The sequence below is a fragment of the Coenobita brevimanus genome, chromosome 58 (assembly GCF_032717465.1).
Source record: "Coenobita brevimanus isolate Jiangsu-jjx chromosome 58, ASM3271746v2, whole genome shotgun sequence".
NCBI lineage: Eukaryota > Metazoa > Arthropoda > Malacostraca > Decapoda > Coenobitidae > Coenobita > Coenobita brevimanus.
In genome coordinates, this window is record NC_137011.1 from 27,082,740 (window position 1) to 27,101,562 (window position 18,823).

The 18,823-nt window shown below is 36.7% G+C and overlaps 1 protein-coding gene and 3 pseudogenes across 1 annotated transcript in view; 2 read left to right on the forward strand and 2 right to left on the reverse strand.

Annotated features, from left to right (window-relative positions):
* The window catches only part of LOC145402701 (glutamate receptor ionotropic, delta-2-like), a 124,052-nt gene that overhangs the window by 62,042 nt on the left and 43,187 nt on the right, over positions 1-18,823 (reverse strand). Inside the window, exon 7 of the mRNA XM_080274671.1 lies at positions 2,490-2,580. Coding sequence (XP_080130797.1) covers positions 2,490-2,580 — 91 coding nt within the window. The remainder of the gene's footprint in view (positions 1-2,489; positions 2,581-18,823) is intronic.
* LOC145402566 (NADH-ubiquinone oxidoreductase chain 4 pseudogene) lies at positions 9,070-10,410 on the forward strand (annotated as a pseudogene).
* Positions 10,527-12,168, forward strand: LOC145402647 (NADH-ubiquinone oxidoreductase chain 5 pseudogene; annotated as a pseudogene).
* Positions 12,543-13,342, reverse strand: LOC145402648 (cytochrome c oxidase subunit 3 pseudogene; annotated as a pseudogene).

Below are 18,823 nucleotides of genomic sequence, written 5' to 3' on the forward strand. Positions count from 1 at the left end.
GCAAAAGTAAGAAAATAGTTCAATACCATGTAGGACATTTTTTTTTGAACTGCAGAACCCAAAAGATACAAACGAGCGAGATGCACTACACTCAGTGCAAGTATGAAAATATATTTTTACTGAATGGATGAGAGTGTAATGTCAAACACACAGGAAGAAGAGTTTGGCAATAAAAGCACTTGTAACTCTATCCCCCTCCCCCTTTTTTTGTGACATACTTTAATCGACTGCATGGTTCAGTATTAGTTTTGGACTGCCATAAAATGTTTTTGGGGCGGTGTTCTTATATTCAACAAATTTTTACACTCCTGTGGCAGTTATCGGACTGAAAGTAAGACAAATGTATAGGTAGGTTACATGTATTTTTCCTTCCTATGTTTTTTTGGCATTGTACCTATCCCAACAGCTTCATACATTTTGCATGAATGATTTTTTTTTTTTTTCACTATTTTTTTTTTTACTACTGCAAGAAATTTACAATAGTATCAGTAAGTGATTCAACCTAGCAAAGCGTCGCAGAAGTGAAGGAGATGATGAATCGTATATCAGGCTAACCACATCCTGTTCGAAAGTCATTGAGTTGAATAAAATCGTCTGGAGATAATAATAGCAGGGAGCACTCAGCAAGCGCAAAGTCCGTGCCTTTCAGTCGATCTGAGACTTTTGACCGTGCTATGTAATCTTCACCTTTACAGAATGTTCTTAAACCTGAAAGCCTCATCCTTGCATGACCATCAGTCCCGTCTTGAAGTCTGGACCAAACTTGACCTTACCCTTTGGCTTTAACTCCTAACCTATTGCTCACAAAACATAACCACTTCATCAGTGTCTGACATTGATCTCCTCCACGAAATTTTATCCAAATCGAATAATATCATTTTTGAGTTAAAAGTCGAAACTTTGACCTTGTCCTGTGACTTGCTGTGACTGATTGTTCTCAAAATATAACCATAATTTTTTCATAAAGTTGACCTTTTCCAGACCTGTAATTTATGACCATTCTTGGCCAATAACTATCACATAGCAGACCCAGAGTACAGTGATTTTTTTCTCATGTTCGGGCAAATTAAGGTAAATTATGCCATTTCTGCAATGGTTTGTAAAATCTTATCAAGCAAAACATTGGAATTCCAATGAAATATGACATTTCCTGAAGTTTGACGAATGAGGAGGGGTTTTAGGCTGCTCATGGGATGTCCCACTTGAATAGGCAGACGAATATTCGAATTATTTTGAGAACATTTTGCTGTCGCATCAGTCTGCATTATGCTCTCTACTTTCGTTTCATCAGTAAGTTTTCTATCTTTTTACTTCCGAATATCTAGTTAATAACTTGAAAGAGAGCTGTGGCAAGGTATGAGCTGCGGGATATTTAAAAGTGATGGTAACATATGGCTTTTTCACCCGTGTCTACCAGTCATTTTTCATTGGAATTTGCTTGTTTTACTAAGTTAGATTATTACATAACGTCACAGTGATAATATAATTTACATTAATTTCCCTTAACATGGGAGAAAAATCAAGGTAGTCATAAAACATTACCTGGACTTGTTTTTATATGTCGCGAGAATTCAAAATTTCACACATACCTCGGCCATCCGATAAGGTTTGTAAGTCCGTGTTTTAAGTTAATCTATGCAAATGTCTGTATGTAATATTTTATTTTGGCAATATTACCATCAAACGGTTAATGTAATCCTTTAAAAAAAAAATTATTTAGAATGCATTGTTACTAATTAATACACTCAGACAACCAGTAGGCTGCGAGTTTTCAAAAGCTTAAGGCTCTTCTCTTTCCTTATGAGGTTGAATAGGCAATAGATGGTTGTAAGGGTGTTAAGGCTCAGTATTTGGGAGTTATGATGGTTTTGGTTTGTAAAGGCTTATGGGCGCATCAGAGCATCCCTATACTCGTACACAGTGTACCGACGCTGATGTAACCACTGGGATTATGTAATGAGTGCATATTATGTAAGCACTCAGGTTACATGACAGCTCCATATTATTAACACAAACGTCACAGATAACGTAACCAAATGTTTTTTACTGGTACAGAGCAATGTGAAACATAAAACTGATGTTTTATATAATGGTATGTGATGCTTCCACTCAGCATTCCGTATAGTTTTAAATACTGTATGTTCACAGTATTTTATGAAAATCGTAAATAAATGTTATTGCTAAGTTCTGTAAATGTTTTTTACACACTGATCTTTGTTTTATGTTTTTAACACTTTTAAAGGAAGAAGTTAGTGTGACTGTGGGGGAGGGATTGGAGAAATATAACCTAACCTTCCCTAGCTAAAGCCAACACGAAACTGGGGCTTGGTGGGCACTGGGCCCTAGAAACTGAAAGCCAAGAAGTCAAGAGCCAGCCTTCGAACACTCCCGTATTCAAACACTGATGTGAAAGGTTGAATCCTGACATCCGTCAGAGAATCAGTGCTACTGTATATATGGACCAGCAGTTAAGGGTTCATTTGTCTCACCTGTCGGTACACCATCCCTATCATGCCCGTCCATTCACCATCACTGTCCATCATCCCCCACTGCCCGTCACCTGGCTCCACATATTTAAGTCTGGAATGCATAATGAATTTGTTGCACTGAAGGTTCATGGTTATACTACATAAACTTGATGTAATTTTCAGTGTAAGAGCAATAACATATAGAAAACTGTCCTACTTATACGGAGTTAAGAGCAAATTGTATTACATGAAAATAGCCATCTGTATTATCATATGTTAATATGTCAGGACAATAAATATCATAACACACTACATAATACCTAGTAACGTATATATTGTTAATATGTAATATAGAGGTTAGAAGAAACTGGTGCCTAAGCAAGAGGTCTAGAGGAAACAATGCTGCACATTCTGTAGCTAGGAATTTCACACACAGCACAGTATGACGCCTGATGGAAACTTCCACAGGCTTGGAAAGTTCCACACACACACACACACACACACACACACACACACACACATGGGTGCCCTTATGCATATACACAGCCAGTCATATATAGGGGAAATGGGAGAGACAGGGCAGAAGAGGTTAGGAGAGAGACAGAGACGGTGGGAAAGACAGGACCAGAGCACAATGGAGTTTGCAAGCATAAAAACTGCTCTCGCCCCAGTACTCTTCCTGTCAGATACTCCCTTTCAAGAAATAACTGCAATCAAACCCCAGACTAATCTTTATCTTTCTCCTGCCATCCACGACAAGAACAACGAACATTCTCTCCTTCTTAAAATCCCTAGAATCTAACACACTTTTGGAAACGCTCGGCGATGGCTATGATATTATTATCTGGTGTCAGTATTCGTATGGCTATGATATTATTATCTGGTGGCAGTAATCGTATGAATCACATCTACAATTCTGCAGTTGAGTCTACATTGTCAAGGCAGAAAACAAAAACCAGTATAAGTTGGAGCCATACGACGCCTCACAACTTTATACAGGCAATGGTTTGATGATCTACAATTACAACCAACCTCCCAGTCTCTACGTCTATCTACTACTTCGTAAATCGACATATGGGGCGAGCAGTGAACCAATGAACCACAACACAATCTATTTACGCCTCACGATTTTATCAACATTCAACATTCAGCTACAGCAATTCTGTTCAGCTACGAGTTTCAGTTCTGCGATTCACGATAAACTACAAGTATCTACGATTGCCACGAAATAAGCCACATCTACAAGCTTACAATCATCAATCAAACCAACCTTTGCAGCAAAGAGTGAGGAGGTGCTGATTCAGTGGTGACGGGGGAGACAACTCTATAACAACCAGAACCAACCCTGACTCACCACTCACCTCACTCACCACACTCACCATTACACTAGCTAATCCATCACCACGACGCTAAGTCTCTGAAGGTGATGAGGCTTGGTGAAGCCAACATTTACATCATTCTACAGTTGCTTGTGGGTGTATATACTATTGCTCTATTTTCCCCAGAGAGCTTATACATACAATCCCTTTCTTTTGTTTAAACTTCACAAATGTATATAACCATTATCCTATAGGAATGTTTTGCTTATACAAGAGAGATAAACAAACACTTTGCACAAGATATAAAACGTGCAAATGCAACTATCATATTTACAACAATAAAACTAAGTAACAATTAAGACAGGGATAGGAAAAAAGACAAACAGGCAGTGAGTGCCGTTACGACCTGAGTTCTCAAACCACAATTGACTCCGAAAGCCTTTCACGCCCCATTTACTGTTTCTAGAAACAAACACCACTTCATCTATATACAAACTTACATACATATATCTTCTTCAATAATCTATATTAATCCATTACTGATTACTAGTACCAACAGTACCAACAGTAAAACACACACACACACACACACAACACTGCTCGCTGGTGCAGTGGTAACGCTCTCGCTTGCCAACTGGTGGACGGGAGTTCGCGCCTCGCTCAGGTTGCGAAAAGTTTCACTGACGAAGTGGGTGGTTACTGTCCCCCTTGAGCAAGGGGACGGGTGTGTGCTTGTGTGAAGGTCACAGCCTTGCCCTTAGATCGGACTATATGAGCTCTCAGCTCCCTTCCGGGAGGGTAAAAGCTGACGATCACGACCATCAAGTGATCCTGACCGACCCGGTGAATTACACACACACACACATATATATATATATATATATATTTAATTCATTTATTCCTAATCGTTGTCGCTATCTATACAGTTAACACATACATAAAATAAGTGTTTCATGACAACATTCCTCAGCAAAATGTGCCTCTTAATTAGTGATTAGTGCTATTACGGGATGCTTTCAACACCACCAATTTTATTGCCAGAGGAGACAGCATTTGATTTACCCAGTGACGATTCACAGTTAACAGAATGACAGGGAAACGTAACTAACACACATAGATCTCCACAAGCAAAAGATCAAGAAACAAATATTTCCGTGAGAGGAATTGAGGATAGTGACGCCTCTTGGACAATTTTCTCTGACGCAGAAAGCGAAGATTATAGATCTGGCATACACAGCTATGAAACCTTATTCAATAGGATACATAGGTCTAGAAATACATACACAACAATTCCTTCCTATAACGACAAGGGACTTCAAGTGAACCTGACCAAACAAACAAACACCATGGCAGGCAGATCTAACAGCACAGCTCCAACTTCCCCATATCAGGTATTTGTGTACCATAAGGATAAAAATCTCAAAAAATTCTCATGCACGGACAATGAACGCATGAATGTGGTGTCTCTTATAAATCAGTGTGGGCAACTTTTTGTTAAGAGACATAACAGATGAGAGTGAAAAAAACAGCTGTTTTTTCATCATGGATTAATCAAGATAGATGCCTAGCTGGTTATCTGTTTAGATCTGATAAGGTATTACGAGCTCAGACATATGATGAGTTTAAACAGAATTCCTAAAGAAATTTTCTGGAGTTATAAATTTTTTGCCAGGTATAATTCCAGAATTACATAAGATCGTGAATCTTATGCGACATTATACCACAAACCCTGTCTTAGGTGAAATACCAGCAGATTTGTCCATAATTAAGAGACCACTGTTAGCCAGTACAGAGAACTCAAATTGGGTAACAGCTGATGGGAAGATGTTACCAATGCATGTCGTAGACATCCTTGGTTATGTAGTTCCACTGTGTAAATTACCTGATAGGGTATTATGGATAGGAGAAACAATTGCTTATACCCCAGGAATATGATTGTAAGATTTTATAAACGAGGTAGAGTTGAAGTGTAGCAAAGCAGGGATGAGTGAAATATCACCTGGAAAAGATGGCTACTTTTAAGTCTTCTTTTCCAGGTTTTTCAACCAATATAACAAAATATTTTAAATTTTACAGGTTCTTTTTATCAAGTATTAGAAAATTAACTTCAACTTAACTCGTTTAGCTACTATGAAATCATTAGTAAAATTTATATGTTAAAATATTTTTTATTATAAATAAAATCTTTTAAATATTAAAAATTTATTTAAGGAACTCGGCAAATATTATTTCCGCCTGTTTAACAAAAACATGTCTTTGTGAAGATTTACACAGTCTGGCCTGCCCATTGAATTATTAAAGGGCCGCGGTATTTCTGACCGTGCGAAGGTAGCATAATCATTAGTCTTTTAATTAAAGGCTCGTATGAAAGGTCGAACGAGAGATATACTGTCTTAACAAAAAAAATTGAATTTAACTTTAAAGTGAAAAGGCTTTAATATTTTAGAAAGACGATAAGACCCTATAAATCTTTACATCACATTTAGTATTAAGCCAATTTGTTAGTGTAAGGAAAAATACTAAAGAAATGTTTTGTTGGGGCAACAAAGATATAAATAAACTAACTGTTTTTACTTTTAAACAAAGATTTTTGATAATAAATTTGATCCTTTCTAAAGATTAAAAGATTAAGTTACTTTAGGGATAACAGCGTCATTTTTCTTGAGAGTTCCCATCGAAAGAACTTTTCACTCGATTCCAAAAAGACATTTGAATAATTTGATTCACACTCCCCCTATCCCTGATATGACTAGCCTCCTGTCTAGCAGAAACAAACCGAACCCCGTTTGATTTTGCCGAAGGTGAATCAGAACTAGTCTCGGGATTTAATACCGAATACAGAAGAGGAGGATTTGCTTTAATTTTCATAGCTGAATACGCAAGAATTCTATTTATAAGAATACTATTCGTATTAATTTTCCTAGGAGCCGATCCATGTAGCCTACTATTTTATTTTAAATTAGTTTTCATAGCTTTCGTTTTCATTTGAGTCCGAGGAACTCTACCACGCTTACGATACGACAAGCTGATATACTTAGCCTGAAAAGGATTCCTTCCAGTTTCCCTTAACTACCTAATCTTTTTTATAGGAGTCAAACTATTTTGTTTTTCTTTAATAATCTAACTAGGGAGTAGTTTAATAAAAATTTTAGTTTTGGGAATTAAAGACAAGGTAAACACCTCCTCCCTAAGATTACTAAGAACCAATCTTATCTAATGCTTTCAAAACACTTGTTTTCTTTTAAACTAAGCAACCAATCTAACATTTTATCTCACCACATCGCTGCCAGAGGTATAACCAAATAAAACCTAAAATAAGAAATCGTTAAAACCTGGCCCGTAATAATGTAAGGATCTTCAACAGGACGAGCCCCAATTCAAGTTAATAAAACAACTGTAGAAACCAAAAACCAAAACAAAATTTGATTTAACGGATAAAATCTAAGACTTCGAAACTTCGAGAAATGAGTAAAAGGAAGAATTATAAGAATTGCCACTGAGAGCACCAAAGCAATAACACCCCCCAACTTATTAGGGATAGATCGCAAGATCGCATAAGCAAATAAAAAATACCACTCCGGCTGAATATGAGCCGGAGTTACCAAAGGATTCGCAGGAATAAAATTGTCTGGATCCCCTAAAAGATAAGGATGAAGCAAAGTAAGCAACACAAGGGCCATTAACATAACCAAAAACCCAACAATATCCTTGAAAGTGAAATAAGGATGAAAAGGAACTTTATCCACTTGCCTTAAAACACCCAAAGGATTATTCGCCCCAGCCTGATGAAGAAACAAGATATGAACCAAAGTCGCAGCAGCAACAACAAATGGAAACAAAAAATGAAAAGTGAAAAAACGAGTTAAAGTAGCATTTTCCACAGCAAATCCACCTCAAATCCACTGAACCAAAGAAGTACCAATATAAGGAATTGCTGAAAACAAATTAGTAATCACAGTCGCACCTCAAAAAGACATTTGACCTCACGGTAAAACATAACCTAAAAAAGCCGTCGCCATCACTAAAAAAAGAATCACAACACCTACTATTCAAGCGTGAAAAATCATATAAGAACCAAAATACATCCCCCGACCAATATGAAGATATAAACAAATAAAGAAAAAAGACGCCCCATTAGCATGCAAAGTCCGTAATAACCACCCATAATTAACATCTCGTTGAATATGAGCTACCCTAGAAAATGCCAAATCAATATGCGCAACATAATGCATAGCAAGAAACAGACCAGTAACAATTTGAACAACTAAACACAAACCAAGCAATGACCCAAAATTCCAAAAAATAGAGATATTTCTAGGAATAGGCATATCAACTAATGCCCCATTAGCAATTTTTAACAATGGATGAAACTTACGCAATGGTGTTATCATAAGTTATTAACCGCAAAGGACTAGAAGACGAACTTATTACCTTAACAACTACAAACAGCGTCAATAACAAATAGCTAATAATAAACATCGTAAACATAGCCCTGGGTTCATTATAAATAGTCCTCACATTCATAGCAGAATTTCTAATATCAGAATACTTAGATAAAAAAGTCGTAGTTGATTCTCCAATTTTATTTGCCACTATTACAGGATCCACAAAAATCAGAAAAAAACTCATAATCAATGCTAAAAAAAAGATAAAAAAGAATTCTCTTCTAACCTTAAATTGCTCATTAGCTGCTAAAGACGCAACATAAATAAACAATACCAACATTCCACCCAAAAAAATCAAAAACAAAATATACGAAAACCAGTAACTCTTAGCAAACAATCCAGTAGTAATTGAAATCAAAACTGTTTGAATTAATAGCACAAGACCCGTTGACAAAGGATGAATTAAACGCATAAAAATCAAAGAAAACAAAATAATAAAAGGAAGACCATACATTATCACTCCAATCTCTTGGTGTTTTAAGAAAAAAAATTTCATTACTGGTTTACAAGACCAGAGTTTTTATTTAAACTATTAAAACTAATGTTAACTTTAAATAACTTGTTCTTATTTATTGCATTCACTATAATTTTCAGGGGACTATGAGCTTTCGCTTCAAACCGAAAACACTTATTAAATACTCTCCTAAGATTAGAATTCATCATACTTGGAATTTTCTTCTTAATATCCAACTGCCTTTCCTCAATCGGAAACGAATTATTTTTCTCGCTCTTTTTCCTAGTCTTAGCAGCCTGCGAAGGCGCCCTAGGTCTAGCCCTACTAGTCTCCATCGTTCGCTCCCATGGAAATGACTACTTCAGAACCTTCAATAGTTTAGAATGCTAAAATACTTATTCATACTTCTTGTATTAATGACATTCGTAAAGGACTGATCTCTAATTCAAACAGGAATCCTAACTGTATCGTTTTTATTCGCCATTTTATACAATCACGACTTCTTCATATATAACCTAGGATTTAGACTAGGTACAGACTACCTAAGCTACATTCTAATCCTACTAAGCATTTGAATTATAGCGCTCATTATTATATCCAGAGTAAAAATCACATTCACCTCAAACTTTCCTAGACTATTTCTACTAGTCAACTTAGCCTTATTAACTTTCCTAATACTAACTTTTAGATCCATAAACTACCTACTATTTTATATTACCTTCGAAGCTTCCCTAATCCCAACTCTAATCCTTATCTTAGGCTGAGGATATCAACCAGAACGAATCCAAGCAGGGTTTTACATACTATTCTATACCCTATTTGCATCCCTACCACTCCTAGCCTCCTTACTTTACATCTACAGAACAAACGGGACACTCACTATCGGAGCTATTTACCAAAGAATCAACCTAAGAATACTATCCCTTATTTGATTCGTCTCCTCTATTATAGCCTTCATCGTAAAACTACCTATATACTTATTTCACCTTTGACTACCCAAAGCACATGTTGAAGCCCCCGTAGCAGGATCAATGATCCTAGCTGGAGTCTTACTAAAACTAGGAGGTTATGGCCTAATCCGGATCCTACCTCTATTTACCGAAATAAACAAGGACTTAAGATGACTATGAGTTAGACTGAGAATCCTAGGAGGATTCTTCGTTAGTGTTATCTGTCTACGACAAGTAGACATAAAATCACTCATCGCCTACTCTTCCGTAGCCCACATAAGATTAGTACTTTGCGGACTTTTGACCTTTGGATGATGAGGAATAAACGGAGCTGTTGTAGTGATAGTAGGCCACGGCCTATGTTCTTCAGGGCTATTCTGCCTTGCAAACATAGTATACGAACGAATCGGAAGACGAAGCCTTCTAATTAATAAAGGCCTATTAAACTTTATACCAAGAATAGCGCTATGATGATTCTTACTAAGAATCAGTAATATGGCCGCACCTCCCTCCATTAATTTACTAGGAGAAATCAACCTAATCATAAGAATCATTAGATGAAACAAATTAACTGCCCTAAGAGTCAGATTGCTATCTTTTTTCAGAGCAGCTTATACTCTCTATCTTTATTCACTCAGACAACACGGTGTATTCTCTAGATCACTATACTCCTGTTGCTCAGGAAAAGTACGAGAATACCTAGTTTTAAGACTTCATTGAATTCCCCTAAATATCCTAATTCTAAAAAGGAACCTGATTATACCTAACATCTAATCAAACCTTTACCACCTTCCTATATTCTAACTATATTTCAACTCAGCTCGTTCGGGTAGTTTATTACTAAAACGTTAGTTTGTGGCGCTAAAAAAATAAAAATCTTATCCTGAACCATGATTTGAAAAATTTCAATACACTTAACAAGAATAGTTTTCCTAATATTCTTCTCCCTAATCTCACTATTCATATCCCTCCTATGCTTATTCGACAAAACATGCTATGTTATTGAATGAGAAATTCTAAGAATCAACTCATCCTCTATCGTTGCTACATACATTTTCGACTGAATATCTCTAATATTCATAGGATTCGTTATATTTATTTCAGCAATAGTACTTTTTTATAGAGGAAGATACATAGAAGGAGACCCCAACATAAACCGATTTATATACTTAGTCCTAGCTTTTGTTCTATCAATAATCTTTTTAATCATCAGCCCTAATTTAATTAGAATTCTTTTAGGATGAGACGGCTTAGGATTAGTATCCTATGCTCTAGTAATTTACTATCAAAACGAGAAATCCGCAAACGCCGGAATACTAACCGTCCTATCCAATCGAGTCGGAGACGTGGCAATTCTCTTAAGAATTGCCTTAATATTCGTTGAAGGAGGCTGAAATTTCATTTTCCACGTATTTTACCTGGATGACAACTCCACACTATTAATAAAAAGACTTATTATTATAGCGGCAATAACTAAAAGAGCCCAAATTCCATTCTCCGCCTGGCTTCCAGCTGCCATAGCAGCCCCAACACCAGTGTCTGCTCTAGTTCACTCCTCAACCCTTGTTACAGCTGGAGTCTATCTCCTCATCCGATTTAGGCCCGCATTATCAGAAACAACTTTACCAACCCTTCTACTATTTAGATCTCTAACAATATTTATATCAGGTCTAGGAGCTAATTTCGAATACGACTTAAAAAAAATCATTGCCCTATCAACCCTCAGACAACTAGGAGTAATGTTAAGAATCCTAGCCCTAGGGTTTAAAGACCTCGCATTCTTCCATCTTCTCACCCATGCATTATTCAAAGCTCTTTTATTCATGTGCGCCGGAGCCATAATTCATAACGTAAAAGAATACCAGGATATCCGGCTAATAGGAAGACTAGTAACCTCCATGCCCCTAACCTGTATATGCATAAACCTAGCAAATCTAGCATTATGCGGAACCCCGTTCCTAGCAGGATTCTACTCAAAAGACCTTATCCTAGAAATCGCCTTTATAAGATGAATCAATACTGTAATCCTATTTCTCTACATCTTTGCAACCATATTAACAGTATGTTACACCTTCCGCCTAATCTTTTACTCTATAACTGGAGAATTTAACTTAGCTAGATTCAGAAACATTGACGACTCATCCTCCATCATAACTTCACCTATACTAGCTCTTAGAAGAGGAGCAATCCTCAGGGGAGCACTATTATCTTGGCTAATTTTTCCAGAATCCTACATTATTTGCCTTTCCCCCCTTATAAAAAACCTAGTACTAACAATCAGAATCCTCGGGGGACTAATAGGCTATCTACTCAATATTATAAACGTAAACTTTAAACTAAACTCACTCAACCTCTATCCTCTAGTAGTATTTTCAGGTTCCATATGATTCCTACCATTCCTATCTACCTTCAACCTATCAAAATCTAGCCTTAATCTAGGCCAAAACTACTCCAAAACAATCGATAAAGGATGATCCGAAATCAGAGGAGGCCAAGGAATCTTCCAAACATTAATAAACTCATCCAAACTACATCAAATAATTAGTGATAGAAACTTTAAATCCTTTATAAAAATCTTCCTTATTTTAACCCTTATACTTTCATTCTTTAATATTTACTTTTATAATTTATTTGTAGAATATCGCGTTGAAGTTGCGAAAGAGGTGAATACATCTAAAAGTGATTAGCTTCTAAAAAAAATATTTTAACTATACAGCGAAAACGTATCGTGTTATACTTACACCACAGAAGCCCTCTCTTGATAGGAAGATAACTTCATTTCAATCATTAACAGTGATTAGCCTCTCCTTTGGCTTCTACCAAAATTAGAGACTACATAGTCAAAGCTTAGGCCGAAACTAAGTGCAAAACTTCGCTTTCTAATCTACTTACTTATTTTTTAGCCACCTCATCAATAAATAAAAATATAAAGAAACAATCAAACTACATCAACAAAATGCCAATATCACGCAGCAGCCTCAAAGCCAAAATGATGAGTCGGAGAAAAATGACACATATAAAGACGATATAAACATACCATCAAAAAAGTAGTACCAATAATCACATGTAAACCATGGAAACCTGTAGCTACAAAAAAACAAGACCCAAAAACCGAGTCAGCAATAGTAAATGGAGCCTCAAAATACTCAAAAGCTTGAAGAGCCGTAAAATAAACACCTAAAAACACAGTAATACCAAGACTCTGAAGAGCTTCATTATGGTTAGACCCCATAATAGCATGGTGGGCCCAAGTCACCGTAGCTCCTGAAGACAAAAGAATAATAGTATTCAAAAGAGGAATTTGAAACGGATTAAACGGGACAATTCCCTTAGGAGGCCAAGTTATACCAATTTCCACAGCAGGAGCCAACCTTCTATGGAAAAAAGCCCAAAAAAACGAAAAAAAGAAGAAAACTTCCGAGACAATAAACAAAATCATCCCCCACCGCAATCCAGCAACCACAACTCTAGTATGTAATCCTTGATAAGTCCTTTCACGTACTACGTCCCGTTACCACTGAATTATAGTCAAAATAACAGCAATAAACCTCAAAACAAGAAGGTCTATATTAAACTGATGAAATCATTTAACTAACCCAGTAGTCAGTATTATCGCTCTAATAGACCCAGTTAAAGGCCACGGTCTTATTTCTACCAAATGATAAGCATGATGTCCATGTGATGATGCCATTAGTTAATTTCTCTCGCAAACAAAGTTCTTAAAACGGCAAAAACATAAGATTGAATAACTGCAACAGCAAATTCAAGCAAAAGAAGTAAAACCTGAGCAACAAATAGAAGAACTAAAAAATAAGAAGTTAGTGAAGGGCCAGTCCCCCCTAAAAGAGTTAACAACAAATGACCAGCCACCAGAACAACCAGAATGAGAATTACAGACACTGTGGCAGCCATGAATACATCTAGCACTGGTACAGAACAAAAACGATAGTGACCCAAAAACAAACAAAACAACAGCTGACTTCGAGGCAGCGATCGAAAGGACCAGGCCACAGGCAGCCTCAAAAATTTGTAAGTATTCCAAACAGAAACCGTGCCACAGAAAAACCAAAATATGGAAAATAATCTCGTGGGTCACATTCGGGAGATATATCTACTCTATGTTATTACTGTGCGAATCCTGGTCATACGAATTAAATCTGAATGGTACATTAAACTTAGGGAGGATAGAGATGAAGAGAATGGGATGCAACCATATTGGAGAAAAAAAAAAAAAAAACAGGACGCTGGATGTCACATTACAAAACAGTTGAAAGGTTAGTATCTGTTTTTTAGTCGAGAGAAGGGCATGCCATTACAAAAAACGACCATACATAAAGAAAAACAAGCCTAGGGTGCATTTAGGAAGCCCACTCAGAAATGAGTGTATCTTGGTGTCCGCTTCCTGTGAAGATCAAAAGATTTAATTATTCTTGGATTCAGGCTCTCCAATGAATTTAATAACACAAGAGGAATTAGAGAGGATTTTTATAAATAAGAAAGTAACATTCATAGAGGAATCATATTTAGACTAATATGCTGCAGATGGCAAACAAATAACCATAAAGGGCATGATACAGTTAGATATAAGTTCTACAGATATTACGAACACAATCCCTGCTAATTTCTATGTAGAAGAAAACTTAGCAATAAGAGCTATCATGTTACAGGGTTTGAGAACCATGAGGAAAAGAGAATATAGCATTAATCCCAAACATGAACGGGATACAATATGACAACGAATTTATAGAGGAAATTTCATCAAAAATGTCACCCAACAATTGCAGAAAATCTAAGGGAGTTGGAACATTCAAACACCTTAGCAGAACGATTCAGTCTGACAAGGGTACACATGCACACACCATTCCTCCCATCCCTACAATCCCCTTTGCCCAGGGACCGAAGTGACAGTAAATTTCCAACATTAATCCCCGCACATCTCACCAATGATGTAGTTATTCCACCTAATTCATATATGAAAGTCATCATAAAGAGTAAATTTAAGAATGGTCCTGTTCTTGTCTTAGAAGAATCATGTAAAGTGAAAGGACTCTCGGTGGAAAACGCCTTATGTCAGTGAATAACGATGGGGAAACTCATGTGTTCCAAATTTATCAGATGAATGGAGGAGTACAGATCAAAAGGGAAACTTGTATATGCACTTTACAGATCCTGCTCCTATACGAGAAGTAACTATAGCTGGAACATCAAGTAAGATAAATTCGACAAACGGAGAGGGCATAGAGGAGAATTTGATCCAGGAAGGAAATTTTAATGTACAAAATGATCTACTGGATTTATTACAAAAACAATTTCACTAGCCATTTAGTTTCAGTTAATTCTCATACATCCACTTTCGCACCCTCAAGCACCTGGACAATCTCTCTTTCCTTCACCTCATAATTTGCACCTCTTACATTCCATGTAGCTATCCGTACCAAGTCCTTTGTTCGGTCCTTAGTCATCACCTTTTGGTCAGTCCTGGTCCGAGGATTCCTGTTCGTATTTTTAGTTTGTTGTTTTCTGTGGAGGGGCACTAACCCTCCGCAACCCACTTGTTGTCACGTAGGGAACACGTATTGGTTGGTTATAAAGTTACCACCCAGCGTTGTAAATGTTTTCCTGGCGTCAAACGAAACGGTGAAATACAGTATGTGCGGTAGTTGATTACCGTAAATTAAACCAACACACAATCCCAGACCGGTGTTCTATATCATTGTAAACTGACGTCTTGCAAAATATTGGACCAGAAAATAATGCATTTTCCACAATCGATTTGCTTAATAGCTACTCTCAAATTGCTCTCAGTGAGGAGTCACGCAAATACACTGCTTTCTCCACAAATACAGGGCATTACCAATATAAAAGAATGCCGATGGAGTTAAGGACAGCACCAAGTACATTTCAACAATTAATGAATAGTGTACTATCGGAAATGGTATATTTCTATACGTGGACGACGTCATAATTGCAACACACAGAAGATGAGCATTTACAGAAATTAGACCAGCTCCTACACAAGTTAGTCAATGGTGGTTTGAAAATTAAGCTGTCTAAACGCAAATTTTACTTTAAGGAAATAAAAATCTTTGGCCACAGAGCAGATGCAGAGGGGATCCACACCTATGAGGACAAAATACAAGCAGTAAGGGATTTCTCTGAAGTCACTAATGTGGATGAAGTAAGACAATTTTTGGGTCTAGTAGGCTACTACAGATCATTCATATAATAATTCTCACACAGCAGAATCATTACTTCACCTACTGAAAAAACAAACTGTATTTCGGTGGGGGGACGAACAAAAAATAGCATTTAATGAATTACAAGATAAACTTACATGTGAACCTTGCTTGGCCTTTCCTAATTTCACGAAACTATTTATAATTTACATAGGTGCATTTCTTAAAGGATTAGAGGCCGTATTGATGCAAGAAGATAAGCATGGAAAAAATCAACCAATTGCATTTGCTAGCAGACAAATAAAGGGTGCGGAGAAAAATTATTGCACTATAGACATGCAGTGGTCTTTGCATTACAAAAGTTTCGAGATTTGGTTTATGGTTACGAAATTCACCTATTCACCGACCATAAACTACTAGTGGATATGTTCCAAGTAAAACTCCTCTCTGGGAGGAGAGCAAGTTGGAAATTTACGATTGAAAACTATGATGTACATATTCACTACATACAAGGCAAAATAAATTTAGCCACGGGTGCATTATCTAGGAACCCAATGACAATTCATGTAACATTAGGTCTAAAGCAAAACATCCCAAACATGATGAAATCTGAAAAGCACATAGACATGATCAAACGTGGTCTAAATTTATATACAAGCTGGAAAGTGGTAAGGACATACAATTACCCAATCTACATATACCACTCAAACAATTCACAATCGTCGACATTGTCTTATATATATAGCATCAACCCAGGGCAATCAAATCACAGAAGAAATAACGGAGAGCTAGTGGTATTTAAAGAAATGATACCTCACGTATTAAGGACGATACATGATAGTCCACATGTGTCCACATGTAGGACATCCTGACAAAGCTAGGACGGCCAGACAAGCCCGGATGTTATACTACTGTCCATTATTAAGAAAATATATACACAATTATGTAGACAGATGTGAGTCATGTGTGAGACACAAAGGCTACACGTGAACACCTGCACCTATAGGGAAATATCCCGTACCTAACCAACCGTGGGACGTTGTGGTTGACTTGCTAAAGTTAACCTTATCTTACAAAAATAATCAAAATCTCTTTGTCGCTACAGATCATTTCTCAAGACATGTGGTTTTAGTCCCAATTAAGGATAAGAGCAGAATCAGTGGCAAGGGTAATCATAGACAATATAATATGTACAATCACCACACCGTTGGTATTAAGAAGTGATAATGGAGGTGAATTTAATTCTGAAATCTTACAAGAAATATGTAAACAATACAATATAAAAAAGGTCAATATCTTAGCCTACCACCCAGCATCCAGTGGGTTGGTAGGGACAAAACAAAAGTGTGTTGGATGTGCTATGACACATTCTTAATGAAAATTGTGCAGGTTGGGATGTTTGGATTCTCAGAGTGGAAGCATATATTAACTGTACAATAAATAAGTCTACAGGAGACACACCACATTTCATTATCTACGGGACAGACAAAAAATTACTGTGAGAGATTCTGGAAGGTGAAAATTTGCCTGTATACAATTATGACGATTTTCCTAAAACTCCGTTTGCGTGAATTCCAGGAGATACACAAAATGGTGAAGAAACAGTTGTCGATGTCCGAGGAAAAAATGATGGAGTCATACAATAAAAAGGCAAAAGAATCACCTATTAGCATAGGAGACATTATCTATGGTATCTTTCACATTAGTGGCAATAAACTATCACCGAAATTTGAAGGCCCATAGAGAGTTATTAAGAAGACAGCAAACAAGGTAGCAATTAAGTCACTGTTGAGTGGCGAAGAAAAGCAACTTCAAGTTGATCATTTAAGACGGGTCCCAAGGAATTTAGCCAGCAATTATGTAACCTCGGACACAACCAAAAAACTGTACACAAAAGGATGAAAGTAAACTAGAAGAAATCAATACATACAGAAATATTTTAAGATCGCATAACAAAAAAAAAAAAGTAGGTGCAATGTTGCGACAAATGCCACAATACAGTATTTACATGATCTAGGTATCGATTTAAACTCCTTCTACAAGTGAAAAAAATGAGCAAAGTTATTGTTCTCCATGAACTAGTTTTTATGTGCATCATCACTATCCTCTACCTCAGCATGACTGGATTAACTAATCAACAGATTTTTTTTTCGGTAGGTAACGATGAAGGGACTTATTCCACGGATTCTCATCTATATGGCAAGAGGATTAGCTCACTTAGAACCTCAACATATAATAAGGCAAGGATGCCTAATAGCCCCAACTGTGAAAGTCATCATGAAGACTGAAATTAGTTTGGACATCTTATATGAATTACTGGTACTGATGGAGAATATTGCCAAGCCACTGAGGACACCGAAAGCTATGATTAGAAGTTCTGCTTCAGAAGATCATAACACAAAGGAAGTGACTGAATTCATGAACTCAGCAAAATTGAAATTAGATCAAGCAAAAGCTCCCATGCTCATCGTGATCCAAGATATCCCATCTCTTGGAACGGAGGCATATAAGGACATGAACAACATTACACACACACACGTGAGAGGCACAGTTTCTTCAACCCTAGGTGGTGCAATTCTAGGAAATATTTTTGGCATGGCTACGGAAAGAGATCTTCAAGAAATAAACAACAAATGTAATAAGATCCCTCAGGTATTAACATATCAACTGAAACTAGTTGACAATCAAAACATGGCAATGTTGACAATTGTGAAAAATCTCAGAAAGGTAGAAAGGATAACTCACCAGAATGTGGACAAAACAAATGCAATGGAAGGAAACATGGAACTTTTCAACACTTCTCAGTAGTCATGGAACATATTGACATAATAATACTCCAGCTAGACAGCACTAAAGCTCGTTATCAAGCTTTGATGAAAGATATTGTGAATGCTGGTAATGGCAAGATAACCATTAACTTACTTCCAGTTCAAGATCTACGTCAAATAATCAGTCAGGCCATACATAAACATGGTTTGAAGTCTGTTTCAGGACAGGAATATCATTGTATA